The 14,962-nt window shown below is 51.8% G+C and overlaps 1 protein-coding gene across 2 annotated transcripts in view; it reads right to left on the bottom strand.

Moving 5' to 3' along the window:
- Nucleotides 1-14,962, bottom strand: part of APPL2 (adaptor protein, phosphotyrosine interacting with PH domain and leucine zipper 2) — a 61,175-nt gene that overhangs the window by 18,566 nt on the left and 27,647 nt on the right. For both annotated transcript variants that reach the window (XM_075551048.1, XM_075551049.1), the window contains exons 3-8: nucleotides 12,824-12,883; nucleotides 11,839-11,910; nucleotides 6,746-6,833; nucleotides 3,109-3,150; nucleotides 2,708-2,766; nucleotides 244-390 (exon numbers count right to left, since the gene is read on the bottom strand). In XM_075551048.1, the coding sequence (XP_075407163.1) occupies nucleotides 244-390; nucleotides 2,708-2,766; nucleotides 3,109-3,150; nucleotides 6,746-6,833; nucleotides 11,839-11,910; nucleotides 12,824-12,883 (468 nt within the window). The remainder of the gene's footprint in view (nucleotides 1-243; nucleotides 391-2,707; nucleotides 2,767-3,108; nucleotides 3,151-6,745; nucleotides 6,834-11,838; nucleotides 11,911-12,823; nucleotides 12,884-14,962) is intronic.

Below are 14,962 nucleotides of genomic sequence, written 5' to 3'. Positions count from 1 at the left end.
CTTTCTTTTGCACGGGGAAGATAAAGATGGGGGGTGGGGGACTGGGACCAGACTGGCAGGAAGCGTGGGATGCAGACCATCACTCCCTGAACACGGGGTGCAACAAGCCCAATGGAGGGCACGGCTCCCCTAATGCTGAACCCCGAAACTTTCCCAGAGCGTGTACTTCCGCCAAGGACGGTGCTTGAGCTTCCCGCAAAGCGGTCAGGCTGGTCTCCCACCCAGGCGAGGTCTCAGCCCTACCTGTCCGTGGGCAAAGCCCATCATGGGCTCCATCATGGCCACCCGCTTTCGGTACTGCAGCGCGTTGAGGGCGCAGTAGTACTGCAGGGAGGAGAGGTGCTGCTTCCGCCGCGCCGCCGCCACCTCTTTCACCACCTCCGACTTCACCTGGGGGGAGGCGAGGGCTCACGTTGTTGAATGCTGGACACAGGTGTGCAGGCGCAGGCAACCTTGACACCAGCCTGCTTGATTACAGCCGCCTTTTCCATGACGAATATAATAAAACACGGGCAGAGGACCACCTCCATTAGAGACACCACCCCCCATTCCCCAAATGAAAAGTTCTAGACCTGAGGTAAAAAATATATATATCTATCAAAATTTGAACATGTCAGTGCTTGGGAGGCTGCCAGGAGGGAGACCCGTGAAGGGGGACAGCCCTGGAGGGAGCCAGGTGGCGGCAAGTCTGCACAAAAAGGCCTCAGCATTCTGGGTCACTCAGGAGACTCTATCACAAGAAATAAGTGGCCTGAGAAATTCATGTACCAGAAGTAAGAAATTTATACATGAAAATACTCAACAGTATCTATGAAAGCAAAATAAAATTCTAGAGAGGATGTGTTTTAAGGAATCAGAATCAACTCTAAAGGCCTGGAGCGTGGAGGCCCACGCGGCCCGCATGACAGATAACCCCCGAGTTACCCAGGAGCAAGTTGAAAGGTGGCAGATAGAAACTGGCGCTGATGGCTGTCCGTGACGGGGTGGAACGTCAATCACTAGGTAGTAAGGCACGTTCCGTGGGGGAAGGGAAAGGCATTATGTGAGGAGCCTTCCCCCCTCAGGCCCGGGGACACGCAGAGGGCTGGATGCACGAGGGTTACAGAGTACAATGGTAAATACCATTGTTTACATAAGCCTGCGACACCAGTAAGACTACTAACCCTGAGTGGGAACACAGGCAAACATGCGGGCTGAGCAGGCACGGGTAGGTGAACGAGACCATGACCAGGAGCAATACAGGTCTGGCAGCGGCAATTTCTCATAGGCAAGTATAAGTGCCATAGAAACAGATCCATCCTTACGGCGCAGGAAGTGGGAGAAAGTTCTGACCACTCCGCAGCCGTAACCTACACTTTGTGGAAATGCACCACTGGGCTTGGGGGCTCAGGACAGTTTTTGGGGTTAGCGAAGTCGAGTGGCCTAACATAATCCACAATGTTCCACACTGACTTGGGGTCTTAAGAACTAGCAAGCAGCCATCTAGGGTGCAAACTGTTCATCTCTCACTGTCTGGAGGAACAGAGTAGAGAAGGTCAAGGTGGGAAAGCTGCTCAAGTCTGGGAGTAGAAGAACGAGATGGTGTGTGGGAGTTACATCATCTGGTGTCAATTGGAGAGGATTAAGAGTGAAGGGGTGGGGTTTACCCTGTCAATCAGGTCGCAGCTAGATGACCTCATTTGGAGGCGCTAAGGAGATAAATAGTTCGTTGGAGGCAGGACACATGCTCACTCCCTGTGAGACATTCCTGTTGACAAGCCACATGGAGCTATGCTGATGGCAACCAGAGTCTTGAAGCTGTAGGAGTCACATGGAGACCCAGGCCAGCGCTAAGATGCATCCACCACCACTGGATCCACAAGACTGATCTTCCTGCACCCGGCATCACTGCATGTGTTGTGTGAGTGGGCTAATATCGGACTTATGGACTTGATCTGGTCTGGGCTGGGATATTTTCTTAATGTACAATTACTCTTCATATAAAGCTCCATCTTACACATATAGGAATGTCTATGAATTGGTTCCTCTAGTCCACCCGGACTAACACATGGTGCCTGGCAATCACTCACCCCGAACCGCTGTGGTCGGGAGGTGCCAGGAGAAACACACAGATGGAAAGCCAACCTCATAAGAGTCGGCTCATTTGTCTGCTACGGGCTGGTGGAAACCCCAAAACTGTGGCCGGCCCGTAGATGTCCATGAAGACACATGTGACCAGACCCCCAGGGACCCTGTCGTGTGGGCACGACTGCTCAGTCCTGAAGGACCCTTCCGAGAGGGAAAGGCAGCACTTGTCCAGAATCGGAGTTCAGAAGGCAGAAAGGACAGACAGACACAGGGAGCTTCCCCAGGAAGGAGGAGGACAGAGTTGGGACACTGAGGGCACCGCCACTAATGTTAGCAAGCAGGTGTTTACATTGCTCCAAGGAAAACGGATGTGCTCTGCAAACGTTTACCCGGCCCACAGTTAAACAAACGCAAAACAGCCACCAGGTGATTTTTAACTCCAAGTCTGGAAAGCTAGAAACAGAGCAGAGGAGGTCTGGATGTGAGATTCAGAAGGAAAAAGATCAGGTTTAGGGAAAAAAGTAAAAAGAAACCCCAAACCACCATCACGGTGGCCTCCATTCCAGGGACGTGCCACGGGAAGGCAGGAATGGAGCCTAAGCCGACCAGGAGAAAAGCAACAGGCAGGAGTTGATTTTACCTTTCCATTCTCCCTTTTCTTAGGCAGCCTGCTGTACTTGGCCATTGAGAGGTCATGCTCTGAAAACAAAGGACATTTTAGCACCCCGCAGGAACATCCCTTAGGGTGCCACCCCACCCCACCCCACCCGGGATTGCTGCTGGTCGCTGGCCAGGTGATCCTGGCTCCAGGGACCCACAGTCCCTGCGTGACGCCAACGGACAAGAGCTGGTGGTTAGTGCTCAGACCCAGCCAGCCAGAGGAGCGTTACAAGCTAGGCCTCATGATCTACTTTCAAAGCCGTGGGAACCCGATACGCTTCTACCGTGCACGCGTGGGGCGCCAGGAGTCCCTCCACATACAGCCCAGGCGCGCAGGAAACCCACAGGGTGTCAAGACCAGAGAAGGTGCGGCATACGTACCGCTGCTGGCCAGTCCAAAGAGATCCTTTAAAGTGCTTACTTCTGAGAAGAGAAAAGGGGGCATCTTAGATCCAAAGGAGGACCAAACATGCCAACCGGTGCTTTACTCACATCCATGCACGGGGCGGGGAAGCCTGCCAACACGGCCTGTCAGGCCCTCTTGCTCCGCCAGGGCCCTGCATCAACTGGGGCTGCGGCTTCCACTGCGCCCCCACTCACTGACCCTGGGCCACTCACACATCACACATTCAATTAGTTCAATCATCTTCGTAAGAGTTGTGTCAGGACCTCCCTCTCGCCCTCCTCTCCCCTCCCCTTCCAGGTCTCTTCTGGAGGGACGGAGCGGTGAGCAGACAACAGCTATAGACAAGGGAACAACTAGGGAATTACAATCAACAACGGGGAGGACGGAGAGATCCTGGGGGTGTTGGAGCAAGAACAATCTAGCTGAGAGGAATTACTAAGAGGCAGAAGAAGGGCAAGCGTGGTGGTGGGGCAGGAGGAAGGTAACAGGAAACAGAGGAAAGATCTAGGAGGCAAAGCTATGGATAGAGGTATAAACATAGGTGTGTCATATGTAATGCATTAGTTAATAAAATACAGGTATTGGCCTATGTACATATATTTTATGGCAATAAACTGAGGTAGTGGACAGACTTTGGGACTCTGCTCAAGCCCTGCCTCAATGCAAGAACTTTGTTCTAACAACTTGGCATTCTGTGATGTTCACCCTCCCAGCACGATCACTGAAGACAAACATGGTGAAGAAAGCGGATAATACCTGGCTATCAAAAGATATAGCATCTGGGGTCTTCAAGGCCTGAAGTTAAACAAGTGGCCATCTAGCAGAGAAGCAATGAGCCCACATGGAAGAAGCACACCAGCCTGTGTGATCATGAGGTGTCAAAGGGATCAGGTAACAGGCATCAGAAGACCACAAACAAACAAATAAAACCATATTGTTGAGAATGAGGGGGGCCTGGAGCAGAGACCTAAAACCTATCTGTAGACAATGGGACATCCCCCCACAGAAGGGTCACAAGGGAGGCATGAGTCAACCAGTGTGCAGTATAGCTTTGATGAAGCACACAATATTCCTCTGGTTCCTTGAGGTTTCCTCACCCCCCCCCTCTGGGCCCACTATCACGTCCTCAGTCCTGCCTTTTACTGCGGGCTAGACGGAAGCATGTGCACAGGTACAGATGAGAGATAAGAGCTCAGGACACACGGAATCCAGGAGCAGGAATGGCAGCAGTGATATCAGGAAGGTAGGGGGAAGATTGCAGAGATGGATACATAATTCTCCTACCCCCAGCCCCCTCGGGGGACAAACAACAGAAACTGTGGGGTAAGGGAGCTGGCGATCAGTGTAAGATATGAAAATAATAATTTGTAATTTACAAAGGGCTCACGGGGTGGGGGAGAATGAGGGAAAGAGGAGCTGATACGAGGAGTTCAGCAGAAAGGAGTGTCCCAATCCATCTTTCCTCACAAGGCCCTGCCTGCACTCACATTCAGGGTGCACAGAGGCCCCAACAGGGAGCAGCATGCTGCCTGCAGAAAAGGCTGAAGTCGCCAAGGAGTTCATGCTGCTGGGACCCACAGTCAACACTCCTGGAAGCAGCCGTCAAGGCACCTGCTGCACAGGGTCTCGGTCCTTTGAGGACCAGGGTGCACCCCCCTCCCCTCACATGCAAGTGACTGTTGGGCACTGAATAAAAAAGATCGAGGAAGACTGGATGATTTTAACTGCGGTGCCGGGAGAAGGGTGTGGGAAGGACCAGGGACTGCTGCCAAGAGCACACACAGACGCTTCTCGAAGAAGTATCGTCAGAATGGCGTTAGGACATGGATGGTGTCAGGCACGAGCGGGCCCTGGAGAAGGACGTCCCGTTTGACAGAGTGCAGGGGCAGCCAGGAGAGGAAGGCCCTCCCGGGGAGGCCCTGGCACAGGGACTGCCATGATGGGCGCGAGCGCAGGAACAGCCGTGAGGATGGGGCAGGCCCGGGGGGTTCCTTCTGAACGAAACGGATGGCACCTAACACCATCACCCACATTCCAGGAACGGCCTGTCCCTGCCATTGCTAACACCCGCTGATGAACGGTGTCAGAGACCCGGAAGAAGGCTCCTCCGTGGAGCAACGTGACGCTCCAGGGCAATCTAAAGAGGGGGGACGGGAGGGGAAAAGGAAGTGAAGTCCCTGTACGAGACCAAAGACACAGATACCTGCAGGGAGGGCTGCCCCTTCCTACGGGGCTCACACGATCGCTTTTATCTTGTTTCACAGAGTTTCATGTCCTCTGGGTGGTTTTTCACCACTGCCCACCCACTTTTACGTTGATTTCTCCTCCTATCCCTCTGGGGGGCGTGGGGTGGTAGTGTGCGTGTGTCCCCCTTCCTATCGGAGCACAGCTCTCCACTTCTCCCTCCTTGGTTTCAGCAGCTTCATAATCCTCCCTGGGATCTCTGCCCCCGCCTGTGTAACCCATTCCACTGGGTTAGCTGGTGACAAAGGCAGCAGGACGCAAGACAGGCCACCACCGCTGTCTCAGCATGGTGCGTGTGTGCGTGCGTGCGTGCTGGTCCCGTGGGGTCTCATGTCCACCAACGTAGCGCCTACCTCGGAAACGTCAAATCTGTCTTGGCGTTATCAGAAAAATGATCATGTTCCTCACAGATATTAAGAGGCTTCTTTGTATTGTTCACAAAGCCCCACTGCCTGGAGGTGGGCGCATCACACTGAACAAGCAGTAGGAGCTGCAGTCCTACGGGAGGAGGGAGCCCACTGCCATGACTCAGGAAGCCCCATCTCTGCCCTCAGCAAGCCGGGAGGATGCACACCTGACCAAGGAGGTCTCGGGGCTGAGCAGTTTGTTTCTGATGAACTCGATGGGGCTTGTTTTCAGAGACAGATGCTCATGTGTTTCTAATGAACTGCTGGGGAGCATGTCCTTCCACGGCAGCTGTGGCCACTGCATTTACAGAGCGCAGGACGGAACAAAGCCCTGCACCCATTTTCCTCCAGGACCCCCAGGGTGATCCCAACTCACAACAACCCTACAGGTCAGGGTAGACCTGCCCCTGGTGGTTTCCGAGTCTGGAAAACTCTTTACTCCGGGGCAGGTAGCCTCGCCTTTCTCTCGGAGTGGCCGGTGGTTTCGAACTGCTGATCATGTGCTTCCCAGCCCAAAGCGGTAGCCACTCCAGCCAAGGACTCTTTCCCCCCAGTGAACTGATCTCTTCTGCATGCTTTACTTATCAGGCAGCTCTGGCGGCGTGGTGGGCAGTTTGGCTCTGCTTGTGGGGTCACTCTGAGTCAGGATGACCCCGTGGCAGTGAGGGGTTTGTGGGTTTTGAGTGTGTGGTCAGTACCGCCCTGGGGTGGACTTTATGCACGCCGACCTCGCCCCTAGAGCCATGGTGACAGGACCACACCACACTCAAAAGCCCACTGTCACCGAGTTCATTCTGACTCGCAGTGGCCCTGTGTCGTGTTTCTGAGAGCCACCAGCCTCATCTCTCTCCTGTGGCTGGCAGTCCAATGCCTAGCCAACCGTTCACGCCCCCAGGGCTCCTTCCTCAGGTGGACAGAAACCGGTTTGGTGATATGAACGGCACGGGGCCAGCTGCGTTACCTGTGAGATCCTTTTCTCGAAACTGAATCATATGGAGAACCATCGTGTCTGCCAGCTGTTTCGCCAGCTCTGTGTGGAGGACGTTGAGCTGAAAGAAAGAGAAACCTTGTGAAGTACATCTCACGCGTTCCTACGGCCTGGCACCATCGTGCTTGGGCCAGGATCACGCTGACTGAAAACACCTCCTTAGCAAATGCATACTGCTTCGTAAAGCAGCAGGCGAAGCAGGTCGGAGGACACGGCTCTAACGGCATGGATTCGGCCCACGGTTGCTCTCTGTCGACCCTGCAGCCCCTGGGCTCTGACCCCAGCCTGAGCCATGCCCGGCCTGCAGTGAGCACAGTGTTTCCACTCTGGTCCTCCCAGCACCTGCTGAGCCTATGACCCTGAGGCCACGCTGGCTGGGGACCTGGGACAGCGCTGCAGGGAGAGCACGTGGTCCTTCTGCCACAACTCGGCCACATCCGGGGCTCGCTCCTTGTCAGAAAAGGACCTTTCTCAAGGCAGCAGGTAACTATGCAATTTGCCCTCACTGCTCTTCATGGTCTCTTTCTAAGAAGGCTTGCTAACGGCCGTGGCTGCCTGTACGAGTGGTCTCACAGTTACCCTCTCCAACTGAGAACTGCTCCACAGGGTTTCTCAGGGAACAGATGTGCCTCATCTCTCTCTCACGGAGCAGCTGCTGAGTCAGAAACACCGACCTCCCAGTTCATAGCAGGGACATTTAGCCCGTGACCCCACCAGGACCTTTACCCCATGGCCTAAGAGGAATATTAATTGCAGTCACTCCCAACACTGCAGTTTCTGGGCACTTTTCGTGTCCCAGCTTTGGATCGCTCATTTCTCGCCACTCTGAGTCCAGCCTCGTTATCTTCCATTCATGGATGAGAGCTGAGCTACGTCACTTCATCTGTTTGGCCGCCCAATGCCATTCAGATGACGAACAGTACGCACTTCAGGAGTGGCAAGCCTCTGGACGCTTGTACCATTAATCGATGTGAGAGTGTGACCCATCTGACCCCACAAGGGGGAGAGAAAGAAGAGCCCCACCAACGTTGCCGGTGGCAGATTCCCACATGGAAGAGGTCAGATATACCTCCCCTCTGTCTCACCCTATTCTATTCTGACATCAACTAATCCCCCTACAGCACACTACTTCTCTGCTGGGTTTGCTAACCACGATTATGGATTTATTAAAGGAGTTAGCAGGGTACAATTCAGGATCAGCTATGGTCCGGATACAGTTCTTTGGACCTGGGGTGTTTTGTTTTTGCTTTCCTCCCCCTCGGCTGTGCCAACATTCACATCTCTCTCTGGGCCTCAGAATCACAGCCACGTGGTACCTTGGCCTCTGCCTGCTCAGGCAAATGTTAAAAAGTTCCTTTAGCACTGCCGATAAATACCCAAAGGGCACGCCACTCTGCCACACGCCTTAGCCTGAAAGGAGCTTGGTTCTAGCTTCGTATCGGCAACCCTAGCTCCCCAAATTAAGTGCCCGAGATTCACCAGCTCTGCCAGCAAGTTTTCTTCCTGAAGGAACTCAAGTTTACTTCCATCTCCTGCTCTTAATCCTACCGCTTTTGAGATTCACCACTTCACTGCACTGCAGCTTCTCTGGGACCACCGCTCGCTGGCTCGGAGATCAAAGAGGTTTAGCACAGGATCTCAAGATCCTAAGGACACACTTCAGTCCTGGCTCTTCTTCCTTTTTAAACATTTTTTTAATTGTTCAATACTAGTCTTTTTTATTAATTGGGATTAATACATATATCAAACCATTTTATAATTTCGATCCCACCCAGAATTGTACATTCCATCGCTGCTTCTGAGATTGGTCATTTTATGGGATGGCCACATCGTTCGAGTCCTACACACCCAAGTTGCATAGTCCCACCAGGTCACTTGGTGGGTGCTACAATTCACGGCACCACGGCGGGGCCAGCGCTTCAGAAGCACTGCTCTGTCGCCGAGCAGAGTGTAAGTGCACGCACCGCCTCTCAAAGCTGCATGGCTGTGAAAACGGGGGCCACACCCTCTTCCCTGGATGGTGACTGTGAGGATAACACGGTGACACTCACATGGCACTTGGGAGATGGAATCTGTAGGACAGGTACTCCCTGATGCAGGGGCCCCCCAAGGACTAATCCGGAACCTCGTGCCCAAGGAAATCAGTAGGGTCAGAAGTCTCCCCATGCCTGGTAACATGCCAGCCTGGCTCCTAGGTCTCCTTTTACACACAAACCACGGCCACACAAGGCTGACTTTTAGTTGGGATTTTTGTCTTTCATTCCTAGGTCAAATTTCTTCCTTTGAAAAAATGTCCGACCCGGTATAGGCCCAAGATAGGAAAACCTAGCTTAGCAGTTTCTCTCCTCTGCCCGGCTCTAGACCTGGCTGGACTCCCAGCCGCCACAGCGCTAGGTCTCAGGAGCTTGTTTAGAAGTGCCCCTCCACCCCCGCCACAGGGGTGGGGGCAACACTGTCCAGGTGGCTCTGGCTCACGGCAACCCGTGTATCGGAACAAACCTCTGCCAGCTCCTGCACCACCTTCATCTTTACTGGCACGCCTGAGGTCATGATCCCCTCTCGTGTCAATCCATTTCATGAGGGGTTCACTAGGTGACCTTTATGTCAATCCACCCCTGACCCTCGCTGTACCCTGCAGTATGATCATCTTCAGTGGTCAGCCTAGCTTGATGACATATCCCAAGCAGGCAGGCCAAAGCCTTTAAGAGTACTTGGTGGACCAGTTTAGTTTGGAATTTCTGGTGAAACGCGGCCTCATTGTGGGTGGTCTTACTGGTGTTTGATGCACCGGTGGTACGGCTTCCACCACCACAGCCATGTTCAGTTCACCACAGCCTGGCAAGCTGACAGCTGAACAGTGGGATTATCTAACCATACACACAGTGGCATCAAGTCAATGCCGACTCATGGTGACCCTATAGGACAGGGTCAAACTGGGTTTATGGGTTTCTGAGACTGTAACTCTTTATGGGAGTAGAAAGCCCCATCTTTCTCAGTTGGAATAGCTGGTGGTTTCGAACTGCTGACCTTGAGGTTAACAGTCCAATGCATAAGCACTACACCATACAGGGCTCCTTTCTACTCCCTATAAAATCACGGTTCCAGCCTTCCATCCTTTGGGAATGATTCAACCCCTACTAAAGAATGATCCTTCCTGCCCATGAAAATGTGGTGGTGAGTCAGTATATTAAACTGGAAGCCTTGGTTCTGGGATTTCGGCAGCTAAGCAACCTCGTGTCCTTAGCAGCACTCTGGGTCAGGAAATCATCTGACTTCAGAGGGGTGGCCTCTCCCTTCTCCCCACTGGGTTGTTTGTTCACTGTTAAGTAAGAAAGATGCCTCTCCACCCTCCAAAACAAAACAAAACAAAAAAGTTCACCTCTTGGCCCTCTCTGATTACATCGCTTAGTCATCCTTCTGCTCAGCTGGACTGGTACCCACCCCTGTCCACACACATCTTAAAGAGAGCTGCAGTAGTGGGGCCGGGCCGGGCTCCCGGAGAACCAGACAGCTGGTTCACCGATTCATCTCTGATGCCTGAAACAGCATCTGCTGGCCAGTAGTCAATAAATGCTTGTGAAATCAATGGCTTGGCTCAGCTCAATGGTTGAATGGATGAATGAAAATACAGGCAGCATCATTATAAAAGGAAGTTTCTGATTTTCCAAACGAAAGACTGTGTCTCCTTCACAGCAATGGCCATACACTTGAGTGGAATCTGCAATCTCTCTTTTCTGCTTAGTCTTGATCATGATTTTCCATTTTAATCACAGCAAACTCTTTGAAAGATGAACTGTTTCTAACTGCCACATTTTGCTGAGGGTTCTTCAAAGATGTTTTGAGCACACACACACGCACACACACACGCATATATACCCCTCACCCAATCCCCTCCCCCAAACATACGTATTTAAACAACAACAACAACAACAACAACAACAATATCACCTTCAAAGTACTCTCCATCTCACGTAATACATTTGTCAAATCTGCTATTCCATTCTTGGAAGCATTTTTCAAACTCATCTGTTTGGATGGCTGACAGCACCTCCCTCGTTTTTCCTTAACCTCTTCTATGTCATCAAATTGCTGTTCTTTCATGCCCCTCTTTATTTAAGGAAACAAAATGAAGTTGCATGGAGTGAGGTCAGGTGAGTAAGTTGTTTGGGGCAAGAGAGGCATGCTGTTTGTTTTTTTTGCCAAAAACTAGCACACTGAGATGGTGGCATGAGCAGGTGCATTGTCATGGTGCAAAACCAAGCCCCCATCTGCCACAAACTGGGTCAACAAACTCCAAATATATTACGAGTCGACATTTTGATCTGTTTGGGAGGTTGATGGATGTCCAGAACAAGGTTTGTCATCAATCGACAATTCACCGTTTTTGAAATGAGAAATCCACTTGTACACTTGAGTTTTTCCCATAGTACTGTCCCTGTAAGCTGTGTTCAACATCACAACAGTTTCTGTGGCATTTTCTCTAGCAGCAAACAACATTTCACAGCCACATGCTGTTCTCTTAAATTGACCACCTTATTTTGAGCAAAATTGCTTTTACAAAAAAATTCACTGTGACCAGAGAGAATCTTCCCAGGCAATGCCACTGGGTGCACTAACTCAGCTGAGTTGCTCGATGCTCCTTCAGCCTAACACGAAAACTCTGTCTAGTAGAGCTTTGTGCCAGCTTTTTTGGGGATACCCCTTGCACATATACACACATGTGTATGTACATTACAATAAAGATATATTTCTCTTAAAATGATACCCACGTTTTCACAAACATTCCAAATGTACTGTACACACAGCTCGTAGAACAAGTGTCTAAAAGTCTCCTTGGAAAGCTACCATCTAGGAAACCTTTCTTCTGCTCTACTGTCTACATAGAGGAAGCCGTTCCCTTAACGTCAGAAATGAACAGCAACACACAGCCTGCTCTGAAATGAACTCAGAAGCTGAGACCTCACCTGTCTAAGTGGAAACCTGTGTTGGGGGAAAGTGAGCCGAAATACAGGTGAATGGAGGCGCAAGAAGGAATCAAAGAAAAATCTGCCATGTGGCAATCTTACCTCATCCACCACTTTGGAAAAATAGTGGAGTGTGGAAATCACTTCTTCATCTCCTTTGCCGAGGGCAAAATTCTAAAGGCAAATGATAAGAGAGCCAGGTGTCAGCACGATAGCACGGCCCCAGGTACTCTGCCCCTCACACCAGCTTCCCTCTCTCTCGGCAGGGCACCCACGCCAGAAGTGGTTTTCTGAGAGGCATAGGGCACGCTCCTTGTCCTGCCCCAGCAAGGTTCTCCAGTCTCTCACTGGCCACCGCCTTTCTGCTTGGACATAGTAGTCTCTGTACCTAAGCATCTATTTAGGGGTGACTCGGTTGTGGTCCTCAAGGGCTAGGAACCCTCAAAGGGGCAGCTGATTACTTCTGTGGGCCAATTGAGGGGCTTCAAAGAGTTTGTAAAACGATCAGACCTAGAAGATAATGGACTTCTTCCATGGACTTTCTGAAATCCCCTCATAGCTCATGAAGATTTGGGGATGCTCCCCTGCTAGAAGCTATCAGGTAAATGGAAGGAAAGACAAGGCAAAAGAAAGGAATATGGGAGTGTGGAGAAGAGCTCTAACGGATGCCAGTGGAGGGGCCTTTAGAGAACAGGTATAAAATGGAAAGTTGTACAAGACCAGCTATAGACGGACCCCCGAGACCATGAGTCACCCTTCAGGTGTGGAACGGGACGCACCCTTGGGTTGAAGATCACTGACGATCAGAAGGGCAGTATCTCAAGGACAAAGTCCATAGCTTAGGAAAGGAGGAGGAATTGATTCCCCCAGGAAGCGGGGAGGAAGGAGAAGAGAGGGTACAAGGAGGGGACTGTGATGGACATGTCGGAACAAGATGTGCATGAACTGCTGCGTGCACTACTGACCGTCTGCTCTGTACACCTCCTCCTCCTAATCACAATGAGTTACCTTCCCCCACCTCCCCCGAAAAAGAAATTCCAAGCAAGATAGTCCTGAGCACAGCATCACAGAGCACCGATGAACTTACCTGCTTCTCATATGCCAGCAGTTGCTTAGACAGCTGTTGAGTAGCCAGGCACATCTCATTCTGCAAACAGAAAGTAAGTTTTGTCCTGTGTGTCTGAAGTCATTAAAAAAGCCACCTCTGAGAATCTCTTAAAAAAACAACTAAGTGTGGAACAATGCATTACTCTGTTCAAAAATTATCTAGAAAACAAATGAAAGGGTTAAAGCATCATTTTATTGTCTTAAACGGTTGACTAATTCTGCTCCTTCTGGTCACAGACGCAGCCAAGGTGTGCTGGGTGAGCACACCGGGCCGAGCACTGTGCCGTCAGGTCTGGGGACACCAACAAAGGTCTGAACTCTGCCCTCACAGGGCTGAGCGAGCGTCAAGCAATGCAAAGGTGAAGGAAACGGAGGGGTGCTGAGGGGAAACGCGGCTGGTGGTGCTGGCAGAGGCCAGAGCAGGGAGAACGCCCTGTCCAGGAAGTAGAGCAGGGGTTCTCAACCTTCCTCATACCGCAACCCTTTCATACAGCAACTCCTGTGGTGGTGACCCCCAACCACAAAACTGTTTTTGTTGCGACTTCATCACTGTCATGTTTCACAGGTGAAAGGGTCGTTAGACTCCCAGAGGGGTTGCGACCCTCAGGTTGAGAACCGCTGATTTAGGCCATTCTAAGCAGCACCAGGCTAAGCTCAGAGTCTGCATGGAGCTCCAGGCTGGGACACCGCTGACCCAACTCTCCCAGAAAACCAAGGAAAGGACAGCTCTTTAAGAGCTGCAGTACTTTTTTTGTGCCCCCCTTTTAGTAGCCAAGAGCATCATTTTGCTCTCTTCCTATTGGATGTGCACTGGTCAGGTGGTGGCTGCTAACCGAGGGGGTGGCGCTTTGAAGCCCCCCCACTGGCTCTATGGGAAGGTTTGGTGAGCCCAATCTACACCGATGGCAGCCAAGGAAGTTCTCTCTGTGGGGTGGGCTCCCTAAGAGTTGGAATCCACTCCATCGCGTCCAACGATACTCTGTGGCTACACAGTTCCTTTCTAGTGCTCTCCTCCCGCTACCAGGACAGCCTGGCCTAGAAGATGCGCCTTATGTTCTTAAGTCCAGTTAAAGCAGATAGTCAGGTGAGCAGTACTCAGAAATAGAGTTATTCTTAAGAAAGGGGCAGAGACCACTGGGGCTGATCGGGGAGGCAGGAGGGGCAGTGTGGCACAGGGAAGTATAGAAAGGGCTCTTCCTAGTAAGTCTCCCCAAAGGACTGGGGAGTCTGCGTAAGGGCAGATGCTGATGAGATGATTCAGTTGGGGGTGACTGTTACAGGGTTGGTTGAGATTGTTCAAACTTGGAATTTCATGAGGGGATTGGTCACTTTTGCCGTCTTCCTGGGTTTAAAGTGCGCTCTCCCGTAATCAACATCAAATCCAACAGAGACGGACAGAGTGCTGAGGGAGGAACCGCTGGGGCGAGAATTGGTTTGGAAGGCTGGCGGGTGAAGTGACCCAGAGGAGTCAGAGTCTCGTCCCCTTGTAAAGCCGCAGGAGGTCAGAAGCTGCCCACACTTTTGCAAGCAGGCACTGGTGTCCACCTTCTGCGCCTAGGCCTCCCCACCAACCCTCTCCTCCTGCCTCTCCTCCTGGGTCAACACTGAACTCCACAAGAAGCTCCTATCAGGACCCATCCGAGCCAAAGCCCACGACTTTGAGGCCATTTTTAAAAGATAATTTTACAACCTGTGACCTGACTTCCTCCATTTGCCCCCCAAGAAGAGGCATTAACAGACCTCGAGGGCCTGGCTCTCAGCCTTCTTTCTTCTTGAGTAGTCAGGCACCGGTGGGCCCTCAACGTCCCTGAGGGTGACACCCCCCTGGTACTGCCCTTTCCAGAACTCACCAGTGCCGACCTGTTCAAGGAGCGAGAGGGAGGGAGGGAGGGGGCAGAGCTGCAAGCGTGATGCCCTTCTCTGAGACCGGAATCTGCCAACAGTTCCCAGCACCCAGCGGCACGCGCTGAATGAATGAGTGAACGGTGCTGGAGGGCTCATCAAAATGCCAAGCTTAAAGTGCTGAAGGGGAACAGTCCTTCCCAGCAGTACAAGGAAACGTGCAAATGGAGAACAATGCAGTGTGCGGGGTGGGCAGGGATAAGGCCGGCCAATGACG

Source organism: Tenrec ecaudatus, chromosome 6 (assembly GCF_050624435.1).
Source record: "Tenrec ecaudatus isolate mTenEca1 chromosome 6, mTenEca1.hap1, whole genome shotgun sequence".
NCBI lineage: Eukaryota > Metazoa > Chordata > Mammalia > Afrosoricida > Tenrecidae > Tenrec > Tenrec ecaudatus.
The sequence above is the reverse complement of the archived record's forward strand: the minus strand, read 5'-3'. Positions and strand labels throughout refer to the sequence as shown.